We start from the raw sequence: 25,337 nt of genomic DNA, 5'->3' as shown, positions 1-25,337 counted from the left end.
TTGCATAGTTTGTTGTAAATCTGTAAACAAAAACATGCTGTCATTTTAATCTAGAAGATAATTTGAGTTAGCAAGATTTCGAGAGGCTGTTCTTTTTTTTTTTTAATCTTTTGTGTGTCTTTTATATTTGAAAGTATTTTTGTTACTAATGCTTGTAGATTATGATTTCGAGCAAACCGACCAAGTTATTTATGTTAGCGCTACAAGGAGCGCAAAGTTTTCGTTCATACACATCTAATGCAATTCGGAAAAAAATTTGTATTGTTGGGAGCGGTCCTGCAGGATTTTACACTGCTCAGTATTTGTTAAAAGTATTTACTGTTTTACTATTGAATTAATGTCTGAAAATTATTTAATTTTTTTTGTAATATAATGTGACTCTGTTAAAAAAATTTCGAGATGCATACAAAAATTTAAACTTTCATAAGCATGTGATGAATTTTTGTATGGATTCCTTTTTATTTTGAACCATCAAAAATATTTTCTTCCATTTCCAAAAAGACAAAACAAATAATGCAACCATAACGGATTTTTATGAACAAAGATAAAATGCTGCAAAAACTAATTTCAACTACTCAAATGATTTTTTAAAGAACAGGTATGACCAAAAAATTAACTTTTTTTCTCATGGGGTTACAAACACATTTGTTTCATTAAGTGTTAAAATGATGTTTTTTAAAAATTTTTCTATGATAATGGTTTTATACATGGCCTAAAAGTATTTAATTTTGCATTCTTTCCCTCCTACCATTTCTTTCAGAACAAGAGTATTGAAATAGATATTTTTGAGAGATTACCTGTACCTTTTGGCTTGATCAGATATGGAGTTGCTCCTGATCACCCGGAAATTAAGGTTAAATATGATTTTCTTCTCTTCTATTATGTGTACTAATGTATTTTAAATTGGCGGGTGCTATTTGTACTGTTTCTTTTTCATATCTTAATTTCAAAATGAGCAAAAATTTCTAAAAAGGAGGAAGTAGAATCATAAATACAAATATGTACAATCAGTGGCGTAGCCAGGATTCTGATTCGAAAGGGGGGGGGGTGGCAGGTGATTTTATCAATGTACTTCCAAATTAACTATTTTTCATTAAATCGCGAATTACGTTATTAAAAATAGATTTCATCATGCATTATGTGCATTATAAATTGTTACTAATAATTCATTAAAAATCAATAAAAATTAATTGCACCCATATTTGTGGTGCTGGATATTTTCGATGATAAATAACATCAAGATTAATGCACCAGTAATATGCTAAAAAATGTAAATGTTTTTAATTTGTAATCAAAAATAATGAAATGTATTTACCATAATGTTAGTTAGCTATTTAAAAGTACATAAAAATTATCTTGCATTAAAAATTTAGTCACCTCTTTATTTTTTAAAAAACCTTCCGCTATTTCTTCATCTGAAATTTTTAGTTCTCCGTGTATTGACATCAGAGCAAGTCTATTTAGACGTTCTTCGCCAATAGTGCTCCTTAGTTCGGTTTTTACTCTTTTAAGGGGTCGAAAATGTCCTTTCTACTGCTGCCGTAGAGACGAGAAGAGTGGCCAGTATTAAAAGAAGAATATGGAGGTTTGGGAAAATATATAGTGTGTCTGTGTTCCATAAAATTGTTTAAAATCATTTTCATCAAGTATTAAATAAAAACTATATTCATGATTCGTATGTACCCTTTCATCAGTTGAAAACAAGATTCGGATCAAAATTAAATAGTTTAGTTTACTAAGGAAATATCGAGAAGGCCTTCATTCAGCAGTTCATTTTTTTTTTTTTTATAATTATTCTTAGAATCCCGTAAGAGATCTAAAGAAAACTTTAGATTTGATATCTAAATTGAGATCTAAAGAAACTAATCTTTTTAATTATCTCATTAGTTAGAAGAGAGCTGATGAAGAAGGAATCTACGTAAAATAATATTTGTTTAAAAACTAAAATAAACAGAATAGGAGCTATTATGTACCATTAATTACTTCGTTATTAGTGTAGAATTGGTAAAGTATATTTCAGGGTTGTTTGGTTTAAACCACATTGGTTTAAACCATGATTTAAACCAATTGGTTTTTTTTTTTAAAAAACCATGCGGTGTTTTTAAAAAATGTTTTTTTTTTTTTTTTTTAAAGCACAAAAAATATCCATTTTAAAGGTTTACATTGATTTTCCCACACATATTGAAAAATGTAAAATTTTCATTTATGCTAAGTTCCTAGCTAAGTTGCAGAGATAAATACTAAAATTGCAAAGTTGCTTTTTTCAAAATGTATTACAAGCTTTAATCGAAAAAAAATATTAATATATTTTTTATTTCGATATATGTGCCATAAAGCAGATTTCAGTCAACTTCCATCATTATGCTTAATTTGCATGATTAGTTAAGATTTACCGAGGATTGAATCTTTTATTGTAGATGCAATCCATTATATTGCTCACCTCCTGTTGCAGGGGTGTGACATTTTTGCCCATTTATTTGCACTTTCCTGGAATTTTAACTCTGACTTGTAAGGTTGACCAAAGATGGTTGCATTGCATTTTTCAAATTCTTTTTCCTGGCTTTTCCACCACTCAGTCACTGTTGCAGAAGATATATAAAAATTCTTGAAATAGAATTTGCTACACATTTATTTGTTCTAAAGAGTTTGCATTTAATATTTTTTTAAACTTCAATGCTGGATGCAACATGTATGCCAGTAAATAAGCTATAATTTAAGCTATGTTACACCAATTTTCGTATTTTTGATTTGGTTTGTTTTAGCGATAGTCGATATCTTTTCCAAGTCTTTCCAAAATAAGAACGGAGTCGGAATATAGAGCAGCACTTTTTTTAAAAACTTTTTCAGTACAACAGCAATCAATTTTTTGACTGTTCAATCATGTACTGTTGTACATTTTGCTTTACTTCAATATTTGCGACATTGTATATAAAAATTAGCATTATGTAAGATCAGAAAGAAAAAATATGAAAATTGTTCTTTTGAAAAAGATTATGCTTAAAAATATAACTTTTACTTTATTCGATAATTATTCATATTATGTTGGTTTTATAAAGTTTTTTTTTCTTGGATCTTCATTATATTTTATCTTAACCCGCATCACAACCACTTCTTGAAGTATTTCGTATCATAAAGGGTCTATGTATACATGCATACTAATATGTTAATCAAGTCAAACATTTCAATCAATATTTCCCCGCAGAAAGCTATTTTAATTATTTAATTTAGTTACAAGATTTTGTTCTTATCTCTTTAATTAATCAAGAAATTAGGTACAATATGACTATATATTGAATAACTTAATTACATGGAACCTTAATTACCTTCCGAAAATTTATTGTTTTTCTCGCAAATAGTATTTAAAACCAAAAAAAACCCGGTTTTAAACAAAAAAAAAACGTTTTTTTTTTTTTGGTTTTTTTTTGAAAAAAAAACGAGTTTTTTTTACCAACCCTGGTATATTTCGAAGGATTTTATGATGCTTAAGAAAAATATTTAGACGTATTTAAATAAAAATTTATGAAAAGAAACTCACATTAAACTGAATTATAAATATTATGTAATACGTTAATGAATTCTTTTGTTCGTCACTACATTATTTTGTCTGAAGTTTTCTCACTCCACTTCCCCAGTAAAAAAAAATAACTCTTTGGTCAAATGTGCAGCTCTATTCATTTTTATTTGAATTGTCGTATGGTTTGTAAAAAAAAAAAATTCTATTTGTTTTTAAATCTGAAATTATTGAATAGTAAAGCTAACTAGAATTATTAGCTAAACCTAATTTTCATTTTTGGTACGTTAAACTATTGTATGGCTTCACATCTGCCAGAAAATAAATTTTGTGTCAATCAACCAATTTTTTTTTACTTATTCTATTTTTTTTTTTTCAGTTTATATAAATTTTAAATAATTAAAAAACAAAGTCATTTCGTCGACTATTTGCAAATAAGGAGTACAAAAATTGTGAACTTCGAGGGACAAAACCAAACTCTCATTCTTAAGAGTGAAATATCATAAAATAATTAAATTCAAAATAAATAAATAAATAAAAAGCTCAATAACTATAAATAGTCGTTTTTTTTTTTTTTAATTAAAGAATCTTTTTCCTTATCCTCAAGCATAAGTACAAAATGTTTTATTCGTGACAATCTTCATGGGATATGCATTTTTCAATGTAAAAGTAGCTAAAACAATAAATCTCCTCTCGAAATTTAACATATGATTTTTTCTTGAAACCAAATCCCCCCCCCCTAACCCCTTCTTTTTAAAGAATAACAGCAATGAAATATGAAATAAAAAGTTAGCAGCTCATAAAATATTGCAGGATAATTTACCTCATTTATTTGTAGAATCCATCAAAAGTTTCTCTTTGTGCATGCTTTTTCCTTCTGAACTGAAAGAGAACTTTAACGTATAGCGGAATCAAAAATAAAACTTGTGTTTAGGTAGAGAACCGAAAAGGGACTGATTCTTATCTCACTGCATCCAAATAAATTTCTCCCTTCCGTTATTGTAAAGTGATTAAACTAATGTTTTCTGAAAAACGATCCCTCTCCACTGGATACTTTTTGTAGATGCTTCAGGACAAAAAGACCGAGCCAAGAAGGAACAATTTGGAAGTTTTATTAGGCATCAATCTTCAAGGGAAAGTGTCAATGGATTTCTGTGACAAGTTGTTGTCGATTTGGGTAATTTGCGCTTTCATAAGAGCCGAAAGCACTTCCGGGGCAGGGGCAGGGTCCGTATTGTGGTCTGGTGATTGGTGCAATCTGTCTAGTATTGTCCAGCTCGAGGACAGAGTGCGGGTGGCGCAGACAGTTTATCCGACAGTTAACTGGGCAGTAAAACTGGGCCATTATCAATTTAGACGCCGTCATTCCTGGAGCATACATTGCATAAAGGGCCCCGTTGTTTACAATAGAAGACTGAAGAATACGCTTTAGGGCCCTTCTAAACTCGACTGGTAGTACGCCAGGCCAGACCAATTAAGAATTCCCATCATTAGACACGGGGGTCAACGAGTCATCCGACAAGATCCAGTACGGATAGCTCAGGCGACTTGAAGCAGTGATATCAAAGGCATACACTTTAAATTTTGCCCCATGCTAGCCTTGGTTTCTCGGAGATTCGGGAGAGAGGATTTTAGGTGGGAATAATTGCCTCCTCTCTCCTTGACTTAAAACATAATGTACTTTGTTCGTGTCTGTATTAGTTTTTTTTTTTTTTTTTTTTTTTTGCATCCTCCCCCCCCCCCCCCGTCTACACCACTGCTGTCATACAAACAATTTTTTTTAAACCAACCTTTTCGCCATGAAAAAGTTGGTTAAAAAAATAATTTTTACATGAAATATTACTATGTCGATAACGAAAATTTGGGGGGGGGGGGGCCCAGTGGCCCCCCTGGCTATGCCGCTGTGTACAATAGTGATATACAGAAGCAGACTATACGCCCAATCAACTTGTTTTTGCCACTTTAGGAATCTCCTGGGGAAAATCAGCTGCCCTTTTAAAACTCTCACCCCTGTTGCATTGCAAGTAAGAGCTGTTTTCAATACACTATTTTAAATGCAGTGAAAAGAAATTCTGTCTATAACTGTAAACCTGTATTTTGCAACATTTTCTTTGGTTCTGTCCAAATTCTTATATATCCCATGTATTTTCAGTGATAATCAGATTTCTGATGCACCTGTCTACAAAAATATTTTAGGCCTTTTCTCAAAAAAAAAAACATCACTATTTTTAAAAACCACGTCCTGAATAATAGATCAGGGGTCTGTCCAGAATTTTTCACAAGGTCCGTTTTTTGTGAAAAATAAATTATTTTTGTGAAAAATCAATTAATTTTGTGAAAAATCAAATTTTGCAAAAAAAAAAAAAAAATGTAAAAACGAAATTTTTGAATTTTGAGATGGCGCAAACTGCATCATTGACACTTAATGTTGAGTGTTTTCCCTCTTTTCTGTTGAGAATACCATTTTTGAGTGTTTTTCGAGTATTGGAGTATGGGAGGGCGGCATCGCTCTTTGGGTGCCCCTAAGTATCAATATTTATTTACATTCTACATTATGTTAAATTATACTAGAAATGTTATATGTATAGTATTTAAAATAATTGTAATAAAGAAATTCAGGCAAAGATTCAGCATTTAACTTTTTGAACCAAGACACGATTGTTAAAAAACACAAAATTTCGTTTAAAACTTATAAACTCCATGATTTTTACAAAAATAAACAAATATTTTAATTGTTTGCCTCTTAACAAAGCGTACTAAACATCGAAAATTTGAAAAATCAGATTCCCATAGCGGATGCAAACAGATCGCAATTCTCAAAGTGAAAACATAAAAAGTATAAAAACGGCTTGTAAAATAAATATTTCTCATAAAATTATTTTAGAATTGCACTTTAGAGTCCTATGATAAACATTTCATTAATGTCTGGACACAGTTGAATCAAAAATAAATAAATAAATAAAAATGAACATCGATTCAGCATTTAAATTTTTGACTCATAAAAGAAAATGGAATTCCGCTTTAAAAATTTAAAATAAGCGTTGTTACAAAAATAAAGAGATTTTTCATTTATTTGCATCCTAATAAAGCGAAGTTAGCTTGAAAAAAGAATAAAGTATTATGATTCTCATATCGAATCTAAAAAGATTGCGCTTTTCAAAATGTAGGCATCTAAAGAAAAAAACGATGAATAAAAGAGTTTATTTAAAATTAATTATCCTGTTTAGCATCGAAAAACCAAACCCATGTAGCTTTCTTCCAAAATAACAATTAAACATCGTCCCGCCAGACGCTAAGTAGCGATAAATAGTTAAACATCGCACCCGCCAGACACTAAGTGGCGATAAGTTTAAAGTTGGTAACCCTATCTGAAGCGATCACATTCCCCCCCCCCCCCATCCCTACTATCCTTTGCAGTTCCAAGTTCATTTCGCTGTATATTATTGTTTATTGAATCATGATCGGGGAGAAAAGTGCCTACGACTAACTTTTTCAGAGAAGTTTGCAACAACACAGCTGCATAAAACAAACAAGCAAAATTATAAACCAAATTGACTTTCAGCTGTTAATTTCTTTCATAGAAACCAACAACAAGCATTATATTTATTTGGCCTTAGTAGTTATTTATCGCTTGCAGGAGCGTCAAAAGAGCGCATTTTTTTTCTTTTGCAAAATTAGCACAGATTTTGTATAAGTTGATACCTCTGATTAAACTTTAAAAAAGGTTCCAAACATTATTGTTGGAAATATGCTGCGTTATTTTGACTTGAGATTTGCTCTTCCAATCAACAATTTGTGAAAGATCCGTTTTTGTTTATCAGAATTTTGTGAAGGGTCCGTTTTGGTTGGTCGGGATTTTGTGAAAGGTCCGTTTTGGTTGATCGGATTTTTGTGAAGGGTCCGTTAACGGACCCAAATTTCCTCTGGCCAGACCCCTGTAGATAACAAAATTCAAGGCAATTAAGGAAAAATAAACTACTGGCATACAACTTATTATAAATTAAAATAAGTTGAGACTGATGAAAACTTTGGAATTTCTTTGTCAACCATTACCACTTTTTTTAAAAAAAGAAACAGTATTGGAAATGCACTTGGAAAAAGTCAAGTGGACACTGAATGAAACTATCTGAAAGGCAGGGATAGATATTACGATTTTTCAAAAAGGAGGCGGTGTGCTGAGGTATCCCCCCCCCTTCCCCACCATCTCCTCCCCTATAAACGAGCCTACATTTTTTGGCGTGGAAGATTTCTGGAACTGTTTGAATGTTAACAAAGAGCATGCATTTGGCCTGAAATAATCACCAAACATCACCATAGTAAGATAAAAATACAGTAAAACCCCTCCTAACGGACACCCCTCTTATGTGGACAGTTTTTAATTCCCCAATTTTCAATGCAAATAACATTATTAAACACCTCTCTGTTGCGGACAAAATTTTTTGTCCCGTTAGTATCTGCATTAGAGAAGTTTTACTGTATAAAGTATCTGTGCCCATAGCTCAAAACTATCTGCAGGAATGAAAGTTAACATGCAGTGGGTAAGTAAAAATTTCAGTAAGAAAATGCCTTTTGTTTTCAATCATGTATTTGTGGAAGCAATAATGGACATTTTTCATTAATTTATCTGCAACTTTTGAAGATAGTTTGTATTTAATATGGATATTATTAACGATTTTCAGCCAGTGCACGTATATGCAGCAAATGTATCCGGGCATGGCGTGCATCTATATTATCTAGCTATGAATGTCACTCATTAATTTCATAAGCAATGAAAGGAAGCAGTTTTTCAAATGTTTACTTTAAAAAAATTTTAACGAACTAAATAGATGCAAAAGTAGAAGTTGATCATTTTAATGTTTTAATGGCTATATTGATCTTTTAAACTTTTTTTTATGCTAGGCATAAAAGAACATAAGTTAGGTTCAATATTGGATAATATTTTTCATTAAAATTGTTTTAGAAGTTGTTTTCTTAATGCAGACCAACATAGCCCATTGGTCCGCTTCGCAGAGTTCTATTAAAAAGTTAATATAAAAAGGTTAATGAATTGAATGTTTAAAAAATATCTGGGATGGCTTTAAATAATTAATGAATATTATGGTAGAAAATCAAACTGCACTCATTCAGTTTTTTGATGAAAACAAAATGAAAAGTAGAAAAGCGGACCAACATGCCTCATCTCCCCCCATACTCAATGTATATTATACCGAAAAATATAGAAAAACCATGCCCTCAAATATCTGTATGCATTAATTTCTCAAAGCCAGGGGAGGTAAATCCCCCCCCCCCCTGAAAAAAAAGGGCAATAGACCTGAGCTTTCATCCTTTTCTAGGGTCAAAAAAAGGAAACTTCCAAGTTTCGGACGGAGATACATCCCCAAATATCCTTTCTGAATAAGCCACTGGTCATAAAGAATGTATAATCTTCATGTTAGTTTTCTTTTAAAGTTGAACTTTTCAAGACGTTGATCAGAATTTAAACGGAGGGATGATTTAAATCACAAGTTCATAATTATGTTCAAATATTCATACTGTTTTAAAACAAAATGTGTAATATGTTTTTATGATAAAAGTTTAATTTTTTAATAGGTTGTAACAAATAGTTTTACTAAGGTTGCACAGAATGAACGATGTAATTTTTACGGCAACGTCACAGTTGGAAAAGATGTAAAGCTTTCTGAGCTCCAAGACAATTATCATGCAGTTGTTTTGGTAATACTATTTTTTAATCAAGTTTTAGAAATTGTGATTACCTTTTGATTGTTATGTATGTTATTGTCTCTTTATTACACAAGGAATAATTCAAATGATTAATTTCTTTTTTTCGTTTACAGCCTCGGGAATTTCTGCAAAAATGCTATTTATTTTTTTATTTTATTTAATTTTTATTTATTATCAGCATTTTTATTAATTTTTTGGCCCTTTTTTTGTGTTTTTTTCATCCTATTAAATTTATCAAAAAGGAAACGAGCTGATGAGTGCATTACATGACTTCGTTTTACACAATTTAATATTACTTTCACATTATTGGCGATTTCAATGTGATTCAATACTTAACTCTCGAAATATCACCAACAGTGGCCAAATTGAAACCAGATTTAAAAAATAAATAAGAAAATATTTAAAAAAAAACACCAAATTTGTCACCAAGTTGGCGACAAAACTTGGCGGCCAAAAGACTGGCAGTATATCGCCAAGTGTCCGCCAAATTATATCACCAGTTGAGTTTACATCGAAATTAACAATGAGATTAGGGGGATGCAATGCCTTGCATCCCCCCAAAAAGGTGCAAAAGACCCCTTTAGAAACACCCAGATGCAACTAAAAGGGGAGGTGCACAACTAGACCCCACTGGGAGTCTACGTACCAAATTTCAATTTTCTAGGACATACCGTTCTTGTGTTATGCGACATACATACATACATACGGATGCCAGGAGAAAACTCATAATTAACTCGGGGATTGTCAAAATGGATGTTTCGGGGGTCTATACGTTCTTAGGCAGTTATCCATGTGTGGTTGGGTTGAAAAAAAAATTCAGCATTCATTCAGGAGTGAGCAAAATGGAAACTAAGACCGATTTTTGAGTGAAATTTTTTTCGCAAATGCAGTACTTCCTATTTTGCAAAAGGAAGTAGAAATCAAACTGGAAGATTATAATACATTTTCAGGGTTGCCCCGGTGGAAGGCCACGGGTAGGGACTGCAACCTCCCCAAAAAAAGAACTAAGCAAATTTTGTCAGACAATTAGGAAAATCTGAAGACAATATTGCAGTATTGAAAATTTTTTATTGTTTTATTTCTTTTTACTCTTCAAAGAATGCTGCAAATCGAAAGAGTTTGGGAACCCCTGGTATACATTTACAAAAATGGAAATTTGCTTAAAAGTAAAGTTGTTAAACTTGACAATATTAAAATTCTGCATTTATAAACCTTAATTTGTCTTCCCTATTTAATATTCACATTGATAAAATAGGGGTGGAAGTAGTCCTATATATCCTATATTTTCAAAAAAATCATCAAAAGTGTCTTATATTTCCTATATTTTTTTAATTGTCCTTTATTTCTTGTGTTCCCATAGTTTGTTGTATATATTTTTTTAATTGTCCTTTATTTCTTGTGTTCCCATAGTTAGTTGTATATATTTTTAGAACATGACCTTTGAAAAACCTTTAGGTCACTTGATTTACACTTTCTTTCAAGGCTTGACAAATCATAATTCAAGACTGCTTAAAAATGAGATACTTGTATGTATATTAAAAAAAGGTTTTAAAATATTTAATTGTCATGCAGTATTTTAAAATTCATTCAACTGAATTACAGCAATTTTTCCTTCTAATTTAAAATTATGAATGTGATAGGTTAAAATAAATTAGAAAAACGAAGTAAAAAGTTTTTGAACAGTACCCTCTATGAGGGCAGCTAATTTTAAGTGGTTCTCTAAGTTTTTTTCTTTTGTGTTTGTTTCAAAATAAAAAAGTTGAAGTAATAGAAGACCTTTTAAAGTAGTTTGTAACTATTGTGTGCTGAACATTGTTTTTTACTATAGTAGAGCTAAAATGAAAATAAACACCTGGTTGGTGATTATTTTTTTGCTTTTATTTTATTTGTTTTTATAAAATCTTGCTGAAGGTACATGGAAGTACTCATTGTGATAAGCAAACTGTAGAAAAGAAAAATGTACTGCAATGTGTGTGTTTTTTTTCCACCCATACAAACTATGGAATAATTTTATTCAAATGTTAATATGTCGTTTTATTACTTTTAGAATCAATCTATTGTTTAGCCAAAAAATAAAATTCTCTCTCTCTTTTTTTCCCTTTTTTTGAAAGAATAACCAATAAATAAATATGCTCAACCTGAAAAAGATCTGAAGTATATTTCATTTAACTCCTTTGTTTTATTGCTAGAACCAAGTTAGTCGTTTAATAGCTATTTTTTAAATTTTTTAAGAACTGATCTGAATTTTTGATATCCCCTTCATGCACTTTTCATTACGTACTTAAAGTATTTGTTGCATAAAGTTAAATTTTATTTAAATTGAGTTTTTTACTAGTATTTTTTTCTTTAAATATGTATTCTAGCTTTGAAAATGATATCTCAAATTTCAACCTTATCTTTTCCTTAAAAATTGATCAGTTTTTCCAAAGTTGGCAAAGCTGTTGAAACTTTTGAGTTTATCATTATTTAGAGGCTGTCATTTTACTATGTTGAAATAAATATTAATATAAAATATTTATATTTGAAAATTCCCTATGTCACTGTTATGGAGTTAATGTAGTTGTACTTGGTATAATCTTAGTTGTTTTTCATTAAGAAAGGCAGATTAATTTAGTTTTAATTTTTAATAATTGGTAAATTGTTGGAAATGAATTACATATAATGATTTCGCACAATTTGGTTTTATGTATTGGCAATTTTTTTAATGGATTGTGTACAAATAATTTTGTAATTTGCTCAAATCATAATGGTATTGCTTTTTACTTTGCAGGCATATGGAGCTAGTCAAGATAGAACATTACAAATTCCTGGTGAGGTATTCTATCATTATTCTTTCTATCAACAAGATAATTAGGGTCAATTGGGAAAAATGTCAATAGAATTTCTGTGTTTCAACTTTAGATCCTTTCCTTTCATTTTATTTTGTTGAGAAGTAAAATTTTGTGCATTATGTCCAAGACTAAACCTTTTGAGAGTCACTGGGTATTAAAAATTTGACTGTATAACTGTTGTTGATTTGTGAATGAAATCGTGTTTATGTTTACCCCATTGTGTTTCCCTCCAGTTAGTAAATGGAAGCAGTGTGAGGTTGATGTAGGTAGATAATCGTAATAAAGTTTAAGAAGTTATGCATTAACAATTTTCAATTCACAATCAAGCTTCCTTATAGTTTCCGAAAATTTCACACTGTCTTCAGAAAATTTTACTTAAGTCTACTATCACCCCTGATTATTTCATACCACTTGTTTATTTTATGAGTCTTCAGACTCGATCAACCATAAGAATACTTGAGCACTAAATTTTTAATTACAACTTTTAAGAAGTCTAACAAGTTGTACTGTATGAATTGAAATTTATAGTAGTATTAAACATTTTAATTATTTTTATAATGTGTTGTTAATGTTTATAGGTTTAGCTACATGTACTAGGTTTTATCAAAAAATACATTTACTTAGCAATAAGCTACTACCCTAAGCCCGGTCTAATGCAAAACTACATACAATATACCAGACAGTCTGGTTATCATATCCAGAGACTGCAGTTTTGCTCTTATTAGAACCCATCAGTCTGGATTTGTGATTAACCAAGCTGAAGGCACATGTCATCTCATTGAAGCTGAGAGTGCTAAAAAAACTGGTGGATAAAAAAAAATTATCTCACCAGATGACATCTGCCTCCAGCTCAGGTCACAAATCCTGACTGATGAGTTCTAATAAGAACGAAACTGGATATGATAACTGGGTTGTCAGGTATATTGTATGTAGTTATCACTTGGGGCGGTAACTTACTGCTAAATACCCAAGCTTTGCCTTCAATTCACGAGTCGAACTGCACCATGCTGCGGACATTTGCTGATGAGATAAATTTTCTTTATCCATCAGTTGGTTACATTTTCAGCTTCAATGAGTTGAGAACTGCCTTTAGCTCGGTTATTCAGACTGATGAGTTCTACTAACAAAGATAATAGAATACTAGTCAAGATTGGACACTCGACGACCGGTTTTTAAGTATGGCAAGGAAAACGAGTGCATGTAGAATGAAAACTGGTGCTTCAAAAAAACTGACATTCAGAGCTATGGTCGCCAGGTTGAACTGGAGATTCTTGGAATTGGTGTAGGGGTTACAACACTAAGAATTCTAAGAAAATGTAGGGAGAAAGGACGGGGATACTAACCACCGGTTTCGGTTCCCGCAACAATGGTAACAAAACCTAATTGATTCCAGATGTTATCTAGTGTATTTACGGAATCTTGAAACTCAATTTACACCCTCTTCCTGAGGTCGTATTCTTTTGAAAATCTATCTAACGGTATGCTGATTAAGCGGCGATGTGTGTCTTCATAATGCCATAGAGTCCCAAAATTCGACTTAAGTCTAAAGCACAAATACGTTTGGTTTGGTTGGTTTATTTATTTTTTATGACGCAAGAGCCCTTGAGGGCTATACTGCGCCAAAACATTTGGAGTGGGCTGTCAAAAACTGAAACCAAACAAAATAATTTTTCTACATGACCCTTTAATTCAAACACTCTTTCTTATTAATGCTCTGAGTTTATGCAAAAAAAAAAAGACATTGTGAACTACTAAAAATTTTTCCATTTAAAGTTCACATCTTTTCTTCTTGATCAAATCAATCTATGCCAGAAAAGTTGCACTAATAGGCCAATTATCAAAACATATTTTAAACAAAAGGCTGGTCTTTTGTAATTTTCATGAAATATTGAAAAGAATTTGGCAATAAAAAATTATGTTTTTTGCTGTTTCTAATTTGATTTCAATAGATATGGCTTTCACTTTCAAGACCCTATACAAAAAGTGTGGGGCTCCTCTCTCAAAACGTTTTTTGTTTAGTCTACTTGTATTCTTCCGTTCATTTCTTTTACATTGGGGCCTTTTTCAAATTTGGGGTAAGGTAAAATAATCACATCAGCTTTAATTTAAAATAGAATATAACTTTAAATATGTTATTTTGTAAACAAATGAAAAATCAAGACTGCTTAAAATATACTCTTCTCCGCAAAATAAGTAAACTATACCAATAAATTTATAATAACTAAATTTAACCTTAAGCTTTAGAATAATCATTAAAATAAAAAAATAAAATAAGTGAATTTAAAGTAGTGTAAGTTAAAATTAGTTCAATTTTTGCAAAATAATTAAAAACAATACAGGAGGCAAAATTATTGAAATTTTAAGCATTCAATGAAGCATATGTTAATGCATTTCCAAAACATAATTTGGTTGTAGAAAATATATAAATAAATAACCACATCAAACAGACTGAATTGAAGATTACTGAAACGTGTTTCAACGTTACAATGGACACCTTTTTCAATGCAAAAGAAATGAGCTTTTGGATGAAAAGACATCCGACAAAAGAAATCCAACCTTTTCTCGGATGTTTTTTCATCCATAAACAATGCAATTGTGCAATTGATCCTGTAAAGTACTTTTTTTAAAAAAATCTGTGTGTGTTTTTTTTTTCTTTTTAATTAAAAGTAAGTCATTTTTTATATTCCAGGTGTAGACATTTTTAAAGCTTCATTACAAAATCAATATTGATTTTCAAGCATACAAATATTTAAAGGAAAACTTTTCTATTTTTTAGCTAAAAAAATATAATTTCCCAGGTTATTTCTGTTTTATTATAAATTTTATAGCTGCTGATGTTTTCAAATGTACTCGAGCATATCCACAAGAAATTTTTATCAAAGGTTCACTTTTTGCTTAAGTTATGCGTCTTTTCCCTGTCAAGTTCCTTTTTTAATCAGTGTATTATATTCAATATTAATTTTTACTTCAAAAATTGATATTTTTTTCAGGAATCAAAGAATGTGTTGTCTGCTCGTAGTTTTGTAGGCTGGTACAATGGTCATCCAGATCATGTCAATGAGCAAATTCTCTTGGATACTGACACTGCTGTTGTGATTGGCCATGGAAATGTGGCCCTAGATGTTGCAAGGATCTTATTGCAAAGACTGGATAATTTGAAAGTAATATAAATAAAATGTGTACTTTTATCTCCAGACATCATAAGGCTTTGTATTTCTCTTCAAACAATGAGCCTAAAAAATAAATAAGTATCTATATATATATAAAACGCCGATCGGTTGTTTACAAGTGCTGCAGACTCGCTTCTAGCGTTAGAATTTTGATTTTTGAATGAGTGTTTTCGATCACTTGAATATAATTTACAAAGAAAAGAGCAGTGTGATTGGGAGTCTTTAGATGAAAGATTTAAACGCTGATCGGTTAGAAATGCTGCCGATAGGATTAGGCAGGCAAACGCACGCCGTGAACCGCGAATTGCAAATCGAGTGAGTTCTGTAAGTGTTTTCAAACTTATTTCCGGTATAATCATGCACTTTACTGGAGAAAAGAATTGAACTAACAGTGATAGTAATAAAACTGGAGAAAAATATTATTTTATTTTTTAAAAAAATGCTAATAATCACACTGATACTTATCCTCGAATACCACTTATTTTATCCGATAGTAACCTGCCTTTTAAATTCAAACGCGAACAATTTCCTGTTAGATTAGCCTTCCCTAATGACTATAAATAACGCACAGGATCAAACTTTTGATAAAATATGTTTAGATTTGACAAAACCACTTTTCAGTCATAGACATATCATATGTAAGGCATTCAAGAGTCATATCATTTGATTATGTCTCTGATACAATTTTCTATCATGTATGCAGAGAAGTATTATGATTTTCTTCTTTTTTTTAATCCTTTGCAAAGTTAATTATGATGTTGAAAAGTTTTTCCCTTAACCATAGTGCTTACAAAAAATAAAATTCCCTATTTACCAGGGCTGCAGAGTCGGAGGAAAAATGTCTTGCTCTGACTACAGGTTTTTTAGAGACTCCGACTCCTTTACCCAAAATTAGTCTGACTCCACAAATATTGGCAGAGCTGCGAATTTTGAGAGAGACTGCGACTCCTTTACCATAAATCCAGTCCGACTCCACAGCCCTGCTATAGCTTACCACCAAAAGAAGGTGGATGACCTTAATGCAAAAAAATCATTTGTAATAGGTTGTTTGTTATTATTTTGGAATAGATAGGATTAGCGAGACCATGCCTCTTACTATTTGGTGCTTTCTGGAAGATCCTACCTATTACAAATGATGCAAATGATGTTTCCCTTCAAGGTCATCCACCTTCTTTTCGTGGTCAAGCTTTACTAACTGCAACCTGTAAATACTGAAATTTTTTTTCCAACCACATTTTTGTATAAACAGTGAAGCACCGCTTATAGGTTTTTTAAGGGACTATGAAAAAAGCGTACAAATGAAAAAATGTATAATTGGTAAAGATTAATGTATATTAGACCCTCCAGTGACAATTTAAAAAACGTATAATTGATAAAAACATATAGAAGAGAAACGTATAAACCATGCTTCACTGTATTATGTTATTCCGCATAGACTAAATGAATTTATTGGACAATTCGCATTGCAAAACATGTCACTTAGTTTTGCAATGCATTGAAGTTAAGAACTGAACAACAGTGACAAAGTAAAGCAACAAATTGAATCATGAAGACCTGAAGAGCGAAACATTTCACATATTTTTGCAATGGCATTGATGTTAAGAACTGAACCACAGTGACAAAGTAAAGCAACAAATTGAATCGTGAAACCTGATTTTACTGCTAATATGTTTTCACAAAATCATTTTGACCTTCTGCTTTATTTATAGTCATTAGGAAGGCTAATCTAACAGGAAATTGTTTACGTTTTAATTTAAAAGGCACATTGCTGTCGGATGAAATAAATGGTATCCGAGGTATGACAAATATTACAGTTATATAATAATCAATATTTTTTTTGCTACAATAATATTTTTCTCCAGTTTTATAATTATCAGTCTTAGGTCAACCCTTTTTCTCCAGTAAGGTGCATGATTAATCCATAAATGTGTTCGGAAACATTTGCGGAATTTTCTTGATTTGAAGACGATGTGCATTTGTGCACCTTCGCTTATCGGTAGCATTTCTGACCAATCTGTGTTCAGATCTTTCATCTAAAGATTCCGTAGCCCACTGCTCTCTTCTTCGTAAATTACATTCAAGTGCTCTGAAGCTCAGAGGCTCAGTGGTAGCGCTTCCACGCTGCAGGTTTGGGTTTGATCTCCGGATTGGGCATGATTGATTCAGCTGTTCATTCCTTCAGTGGGTCGATAAAATGAGTACCAAGTATGCTTGGGAACTAAACCCTGGGGATTCTGTGTTAGACTGACCTCTTAACTGGAACATCTGCCTAGCACCCCAGAGCCCTTGGTCAGAAGGAGTGAGATGGGTACAGAAGGCCTTCGCCCTCATAAGCTGTCGTGCCACTGGATTTGGTTTCTTGACTCTTAAAACACTCATTCTAACATATTTTTTTTACTAAATTGCAGCTTTCAGAGAATGTCAGAAGTTGCTTTCTCTTTGTAACTGTTAGACATTTTAAAACATATATACACACATATTTTGACACTGAACATAGTATAGTTAATGACCATGAAATGTTTTTAAGTGTGTTTAACATTGTAGAGTTTTTTCACTGCAATTTCTTTTGCATTAAGTAAATGTAGGAAACAAAGATTATATTATGTTTGTAATTTTAGTAAAAAAATGTTCCTTTGCATACTTCTCTCAAAAGATAATGAAATTGCAAACTTTTGCTTTATAATAATCCAATGCACGAGTTGCATGTCAAAGTAATTGTCCCCTTTAAATGTATGAAAATCATAAGTGTTATGATATTCATATAAAAAAAGCATTATCCTTTTTTTAATACAGACAAAGCTAGACTAATATTTAGTGACCGGTGAGCGAGCGTAGCGAGCTCGGATCGCGAAGCGATCCCTCGCGATCCGAGGGAACTGGGTAAGCAGTTCCGGGGGTTGGCGAGCGTTAGCGAGTAGGGGGCAAAGCCCCCTAGTAAAAAATAAATAAGTAAAACTAAATAACTGCTTTGTTATCATACTCTTAGGACACCAACCCTAAGAACTAGAGATATGGTACTGCATTGATTTCAGGGGGGGGGGAGTCAGTTACTCCTTCCAAACCTCCTTAAAGGTTGAGCATGTATCAATAGCATTATATTGTTTATCCAATTTTATAATGTAACTATTGAACCATTATTCTCTTTATGTTTTATTCTAGAGAGTAATGTTTTCTTGTAAACAATGAACTATACTTTTGTTTTTTAGACGACTGATATAACTGAATATGCCTATGAAGCTTTAAAGAAAAGTCAAGTGCAGAAAGTTGTTCTCATTGGTAGGAGAGGGCCTCTTCAAGTCTCATTCACAATTAAAGAGTTGAGAGAATTGATAAAATTGTCTGGATGTGTAACAAAAATGAATGTCACTGATTTCAAAGGAATTCCTGAAATCATTTCATGTAAGTTACTTACTAATTTTTCCCAGTGCTTTTGATTTGCTTCATTCTTATATATTTCTGTTAATTTGTTTAAGCATTATCTTTTGTCTGAGAGATCTTTCTCAATTTTAAATAATTGTGGCAAAACAAAGCATTTATGAGTCATTTCCACATTTAGAAAATATTGGCATTAGAAAGTAACCATGTGTGTTTCTTTGTGTGTGTATGGTGTGTTGGAAATCCATGATTTAATAATTTTTGATCAATAAAGTTTTATTCATTTTAGCTTTACCACGGCCTAAAAAGAGAATAACTCAGCTGATGTATGACACTGCATCAAAAAATGAAACTGGAAGTTCTAAAACATGTGAAATAAAGTTCCTGCGAAGACCAAACTGTATCCTATCTGATGACCAAGGAAGAGTAACAAGTTTAATTTGCAAGATAAATAAAATGGAAGTATGTCTCATAATCATTAATTATATGCTCAAATTGTAAATTCAATCATTACTATGTCATTCTTCAATTCTTTGTTTTAATCAAAAGGGGACCTTTGAAAATCCACAAATATTACAGACTGAGGAAGAAGATGTGATAAAATGTGGTTTAGTAAGTAGATCTCTTTTCTTGAAAAAAATTTTGATTCAAGTGTTCCTGAAGGCATGCTTATGAATAATTCTGCAGGTAAAATTGCAGTCTACGCTTATCCAGTTCAAGATGAAAGGGGGGGGGGGCAGACCTATCATTTGACCAATCAGGGGCAAATCAATTGCCCCCCCCCCCCCCCGCCCTACTCACACACACACATTTCGGAAACAATCTAGTTATGCTTTCGTGTGTGTATTCTGTTGTTTCAAAAAATGCATTTAGTATCTTGCCCTTTGCTCCTCTGTTTCTCTCCCCCCCCCCAAATGGAAAATTTTTAAATGAAGGTCTGGGAAAAGGCACTTTATTTAATTAAAACTTTTTTAGATAGCTTACTTAACTTAGACATGGTGTATGGGAAGGGGGTTCTTTTGCTAAAGAAGACTTTTTTGTGGGGAGTTTGCAGAAAAGGAAGAGTTTTTTTATTTTTCTTTTAAATATTTTTTATTTTTGAAAAGGGAGAGGAGGGGGGGGGGCAGCTGCTCTCCTTTTACTTTCTTTGGATATGCTCATTAGTGTGCTTGTATATTTCGATTTTTTTTCTTTTGAATTCATTCCCTATTACTTGTGAATTATTAGTCCATTTAATTATTTTTTGTCTTTCAGTTTTAAAAAGTTATTTTTTTGAAATTGGCGTAAAAACTCATTTGCAAATTAAAAATAAAATATTTTTATAACTAGTAGTGGACATGAGTTGCCAGCATGTTCGTAAAAACTTTCTCTATTAGAATGAGTTGTATAGTCATAACAGGGGATGAATTAAAAGACTGTGGAGATAGATACAAGAGACTTTTATGATCTTCTCTTCGCAGTTTCGTACCTTAGTTTTAACATGAGTTTAGAACAATGAAAGATTTGACCCTGTGAAGTGTTATATAAATAATTTCTACTATGTATAAAGAATTGTCCATTATCTAATAGAAGAATCCTCTCTGAAATACCAATAAGACAGATACTGTAAAGTTTGTGCTCTTTTTTTGAAATTTGAAATTTTTCATAGCTATTGTCCACTCTCGGTAAATAGAAGTCCTAAAAGAAAACTTTTGAGATATTCAAGTTGTTATGAGTTGACTGTAGTATTAATTGTTAAATGTTGTTTCTTTGTAAAGAATTCTTCAAACTCTTTTTATGAAAAATATATTTTTCCAATTCTTTAGTAAAAACATGTTTGTTCTTGATGGATTTGTTATATAGGTTCTACGAAGCGTTGGATACAAAAGTGTCTTGATTGAGCCTGACATTCCTTTTGATAAAACTAAGCACATCATATTAAACGATGGGGGAAGAGTTGAAGGAAAGGAAAGTATGTACATTAGCAATTTTAATATTTTGTTGCAAAGCTATTCTGTGAAATATTTGTTTGATAAACAGACTTCATCAGCTAAGTTTTGCCTCTGAAATGAATCTTTGCATGAAGTATATTTTGTTTTTGAAAAAAGTTTTTATAGAAATTTTATAATTACAGTATAATTTTGATTTAACTATTTCCCCAATGTAATGATACATTTCACTGGTACAGATTTGACTGTACTGTCTATAATCCTCGATTTAACGATATCTTTGATTTGCCGATAACTTTTTCAGTCCCTTGACAATCGTCAAATCAAGCTTGTTCTGTAGTATATTAGCATTTTATTGTAAATTTTGACAGCATAAACCACCACTCTATCTCAAAACCTCAGGGAAGTACAACCATGAAACATGTTAATACTTAACCTATAGAAGCATACTCCCCATCAGTAGCGTAACGAGGGGTTGGCAGGAGTGGCTCCCACCAGAGGCGCAGCAGCAGGGAGGCAACATTTCGACTAATTTAAAAATAAAAAAAAATTCAAGACTTTTTTTTTTTTTTTTGAATTTAGAATTTGAAAAACACTCGCAAGAAAAAGAGCTAAAGGGGGGTATATAATCTACTGAGAAGGAACATTGGGCATCATTGAAAACAATTCTAAAAAAGAAAATAAGAAAAAAAATTACAATGCTGCCTGTCCTATTTGTCAAATCAATCAATAAAATGTTTCAAAAAAAAAATTATTTTTTGAGAGGTCACAATGACCTCAGGCGACTTCCCACGTGGGCGACTCTGGTGGGGGGGGGGGGCACAACTTCTTTAGTTCGCCAGGGGTGCTAGACCCCATAGTTACGCTACTGCTCCCCATCCCCTCCCTAATAAAGGAATGCTAAAATTGAGACAAAAGTTTCTTTTCTTACACCTATCCTATCAGAAGACTAATAATTTTACCATCCCCCCCCCCCCCTAATCCCCTTTTGAAGGGTTAGAGCAATGTGGTTCATTGCAGAAAAAGTCTGAACCAATAATCATTTATTACTTAAAAAGAGTATCAGAAAAAAGAATGTGATGGAAATAACTTGCAAATTTTTATGATATATTACTTTTAAATTTGCCTTTTCCCTGTACTTTATGTTCCGACTGCTGTGAAAAATGATTGAGCTGTAAAATTTTTCTTTAAAACTTCATTTTGAACCTAAATTGTAAAAACTCCATTAAATGCTTTTAAGAAAATTTATCTTGTTTTTGATAGCAGTTTTGGTCATTCAAACTTGTTCTAATGAACTATACTAAACACTTGAGCCTTGAACAAAGAGTATAAATGTTAAATTTTCATTGCTAGAATACCTAGTATTGCTTGTTGAACGGTTATTAAGAACAGTTTTTTTTTAAATAGTGTAAATATCTTTAAGTTAAAGGCTTTTTTTTTTTTGTACAATTCACATTTATTGGTTTTATTTTTCTTTAAATTCTTTTGATTGAGTAACTCATTCACATCCAAAAGTGTCCTACTTTATTTTATTAATGTAACTCAGTTTTTATTGAATGTTTTTCTTATCCTTAATAAGAATAGTTTCCAAAATACTGTCAGCCCCGCTTAATCGGGTGATGGATAGGCGAATACCCCGCTTATATGAATAAACCCTCCTAGAACCCAATATTTCACCACAGACGCAATGTTAAAGTTCCCCGTTTAATCAATTAATTTCCCTGGATAATCGAATAATATTAATCAGTTTTTGCAAATATTTTTGTTGGGAATTTTTTTGAATAAATTAGAAAGAAATTAAATAAGAACAATTATTGACATTAAAATATAAAGTAATATTTACCCCTGACCACGGGCGAGAAAAATCTCTTTGTCATGACAAAGAAAAAAAATGGTGCAGTTGATAATTAAATAAAATAACAAATAAATATGCACATTTTAGGAGATGATAAACTGATAAATATTAAATGTGAAATACGGTAGATGAGGGGGGGGGGAGAGTCAGAAAAGTGTTCCAAAAGACCTGGAGCAAGAAATCCCCTATTATGGAATTTTTCAAAGAATAAAGTACAGAAAAAAGGTGCGAAAACAAAGATTTCACAACCCAAGTTGTAAATTACTTTTTATAATTTTCGTACACACTTGCAATTTATATACCAATTATTGAAATATTATGCTGCTTATTTAGCTTACTTCAAAAACTTTTTAGCAATAATATTTCTTATTTCTTTTATATAACTGTTAATTTATTATTATTATAATGTAAGACAAATTTTGTCAATTTAGAAAGGTAAATAAAATTTCTCCGCTTAATCAAATACCCCGATTTATCGCTTTATCGAATAATATTTCTTGGAACCAACGATATTTAATTTAACGGGGGCGACAGTATTATTATCTAGAATGTCATATATTTAGAGCAGAGTTATTACTTGATCATTTACGCAAGTAACCCTACTAATGTAAGAACAATGAGGGAAACCATGATGTGTAAAGAATAAGCAAAGATTTGCGAGCATCATGTAAATCAATTTAAAAGGTTTCATAATTGTGTGTGGAAGTAGATTGCTATCATCAATCTTAATTTACACATATAAGTTGAAACCTAATTGTGAATTAATTAATTTATAGATCTGTTCTGCAGTGGTTGGGTTAAAACGGGTCCTACCGGTGTGATTGTATCCACTATGTCTGGAAGCTATGAGACTGCAGAAAAAATCCTTGCAGACATTGATAAATTAGCATCAAAGCCCTTAGCAGGAAATGAAATTATACTGGAGTTACTCAAACAACGAGGTAAGTTACAGTGAAACAAAATTGAAATTAGATGTAAATACTTTGAAAGTTTATATTTAATGATGTCAGTATAGCAGTGATACATTTAATGGAGTTTTTTACCTCTGAAAACTATTTCTTGGACACACAGGAGTTCAAAACTAATGATAAAGTCAATTTTCAACAGTTTCCTGACATTACGTTTTTAGTGACTTCTGGGACATTTTAAATTTAAAGCGATGCATGAAAATATGTTACAGGTAAAACTTTTTACTTCAAACTAAAAAAAGAAAAAGAGAAGTCTTTTTAAAATGCAAAAACATAAGCTCAAGTCATTATAATTTATACATCTTGAACAGTAACAGTAATAATTTCTGACTTTCACCACACTTAGAATCACACAGAAGTAATAATTTTGAGTAAAATAAACATATTGTATTACCCCACATCAGCAGACGTGCTATAAAATTCGGGATTCATAAGATTTTCAATTACCCTAACCTGGTGCTTTCCCACGTACCAGAAAATAAAAAGGTTAGAAAAACATATTAAACTCTCTAAGGGTATAATTAACTTCAAAAATGATGTAAGTTCCATTATTATCGTAATCATATTAATAAATGGTTTAATTTTGTTAAAGTAAAATAATTAACAATACTACAAATTTCATTATTCTGATAAGAAAAATGTAATTGATTATAAATAATTTTGTAAACAAATTAATTTAAACGAAGTAAACAATTGGAGTGGTAAAATTAGAATACTTTACTATTATATAATAAATTTACTATAGCTATTCTATAAATGAACTTGCCTTCATATAAGGAATTTAAAATCATTTATATTGAAAGAATAAAATTTTTATTACTTATATATATAATTGTTTGGTTAAACTTAAGAAAGGGTGAGCAGAAAAAAAGGAATCAGGCCTGTATTTGTCCCCCTCAAAGTGAAAGTTATGCCCTTCCTTGATTAAAAAAAGAAAAATTACAGGGAAATTAATTTTTGTTTATTTATTTATTTTGTTGAAAAACGAAAATTGATTTTTGTTGAAAAACGGCATTCAGGTCAACCTCACTTATTTCCAGCATGCCGAGTAATATTGTGATAACTTTATCACAATTACTTAAAAAATAAAGTAAGAAATATCATAAATTAAATCACTTTAAGAATTATTGATTTTTCATCTGGTAATGAGCAGTAGTTTCTTCTTAAATATGATCCCAAAATACAAATTTAATTAAAAAGCTAATTTGAACTTTTCCCAGGTTAAACTCATTTATTCCTTCTAACTTTTTAATTGCTCCATCTTAGTTTTTTTTAGCATACGAAAATCTATCAGCAGACTGAAAAATTCGACCCCTACTTATACCATTGAGCCAGCTCTGATTCAGCAAAGTTATTAAGTTTAGTAGTATAGAAATAATGAACTATTTAATTCTTTTTACTTTTGAGGTGTGAAAGTCACCACTTTCAACCATTGGATGGAAATGGATAAACTAGAACAAGAAAGAGGAAAAGCTCTTGGAAAGCCAAGAGTGAAGATATGTGATATAGACGAAATGTTAGAAATAGTTTAACTATCTTTTAATTTTTTTTTCATGTGATTTTGTAACATATAAATTTTATGTTAAATTATTCGATTTCAACCGAATAGAAATTATTATTTATGTTTATAATTATGTTGTGTTTTATTCCTATGCTGTACATTTGCTACCAAAATTTAAAACTTTGTACAGTAACGAAAACTATATTGTTAATCTTAAAATTTTGAACATAGCAATAAAAAAATAAGTTTATCATTTCGTTACAATTATAGTAAATATAAAGGGAAAAAATGATCAAATGCTTATAAAAAAACAAAGACAAAAAGTTAAAGTTTTGTTATTTTTACTATTCAGCCAATTCTAAGGGATATCAGTCCTCATTCATCTAAAAATACTAATATGCCTCTGCTAATAACAGAAAAATCTGATTCTTTATTTTACTTTCCATAAAAGATTCATCCTTCTTAAAATTCAACACT

General features: G+C 31.2%; 1 protein-coding gene across 1 annotated transcript; it reads left to right on the top strand.

The window, feature by feature from the left end:
* Positions 1–28: 28 nt before the first annotated feature.
* Positions 29–25,108, top strand: LOC129234148 (NADPH:adrenodoxin oxidoreductase, mitochondrial-like). The gene is made up of 11 exons (XM_054868047.1): positions 29–311; positions 761–853; positions 9,101–9,223; positions 12,003–12,047; positions 15,054–15,224; positions 18,440–18,632; positions 18,898–19,070; positions 19,158–19,220; positions 20,451–20,559; positions 23,168–23,332; positions 24,767–25,108. The coding sequence occupies exons 1-11, from the start codon at positions 162–164 to the stop codon at positions 24,889–24,891; spliced, it is 1,410 nt and encodes a 469-aa protein (XP_054724022.1). The 5' UTR covers positions 29–161; the 3' UTR covers positions 24,892–25,108.
* Positions 25,109–25,337: the final 229 nt, after the last annotated feature.

The sequence above is a fragment of the Uloborus diversus genome, chromosome 1 (genome assembly GCF_026930045.1).
Source record: "Uloborus diversus isolate 005 chromosome 1, Udiv.v.3.1, whole genome shotgun sequence".
Classification (NCBI taxonomy): Eukaryota; Metazoa; Arthropoda; class Arachnida; order Araneae; family Uloboridae; genus Uloborus; species Uloborus diversus.
This window is presented reverse-complemented; position numbering and strand designations above follow the sequence as displayed.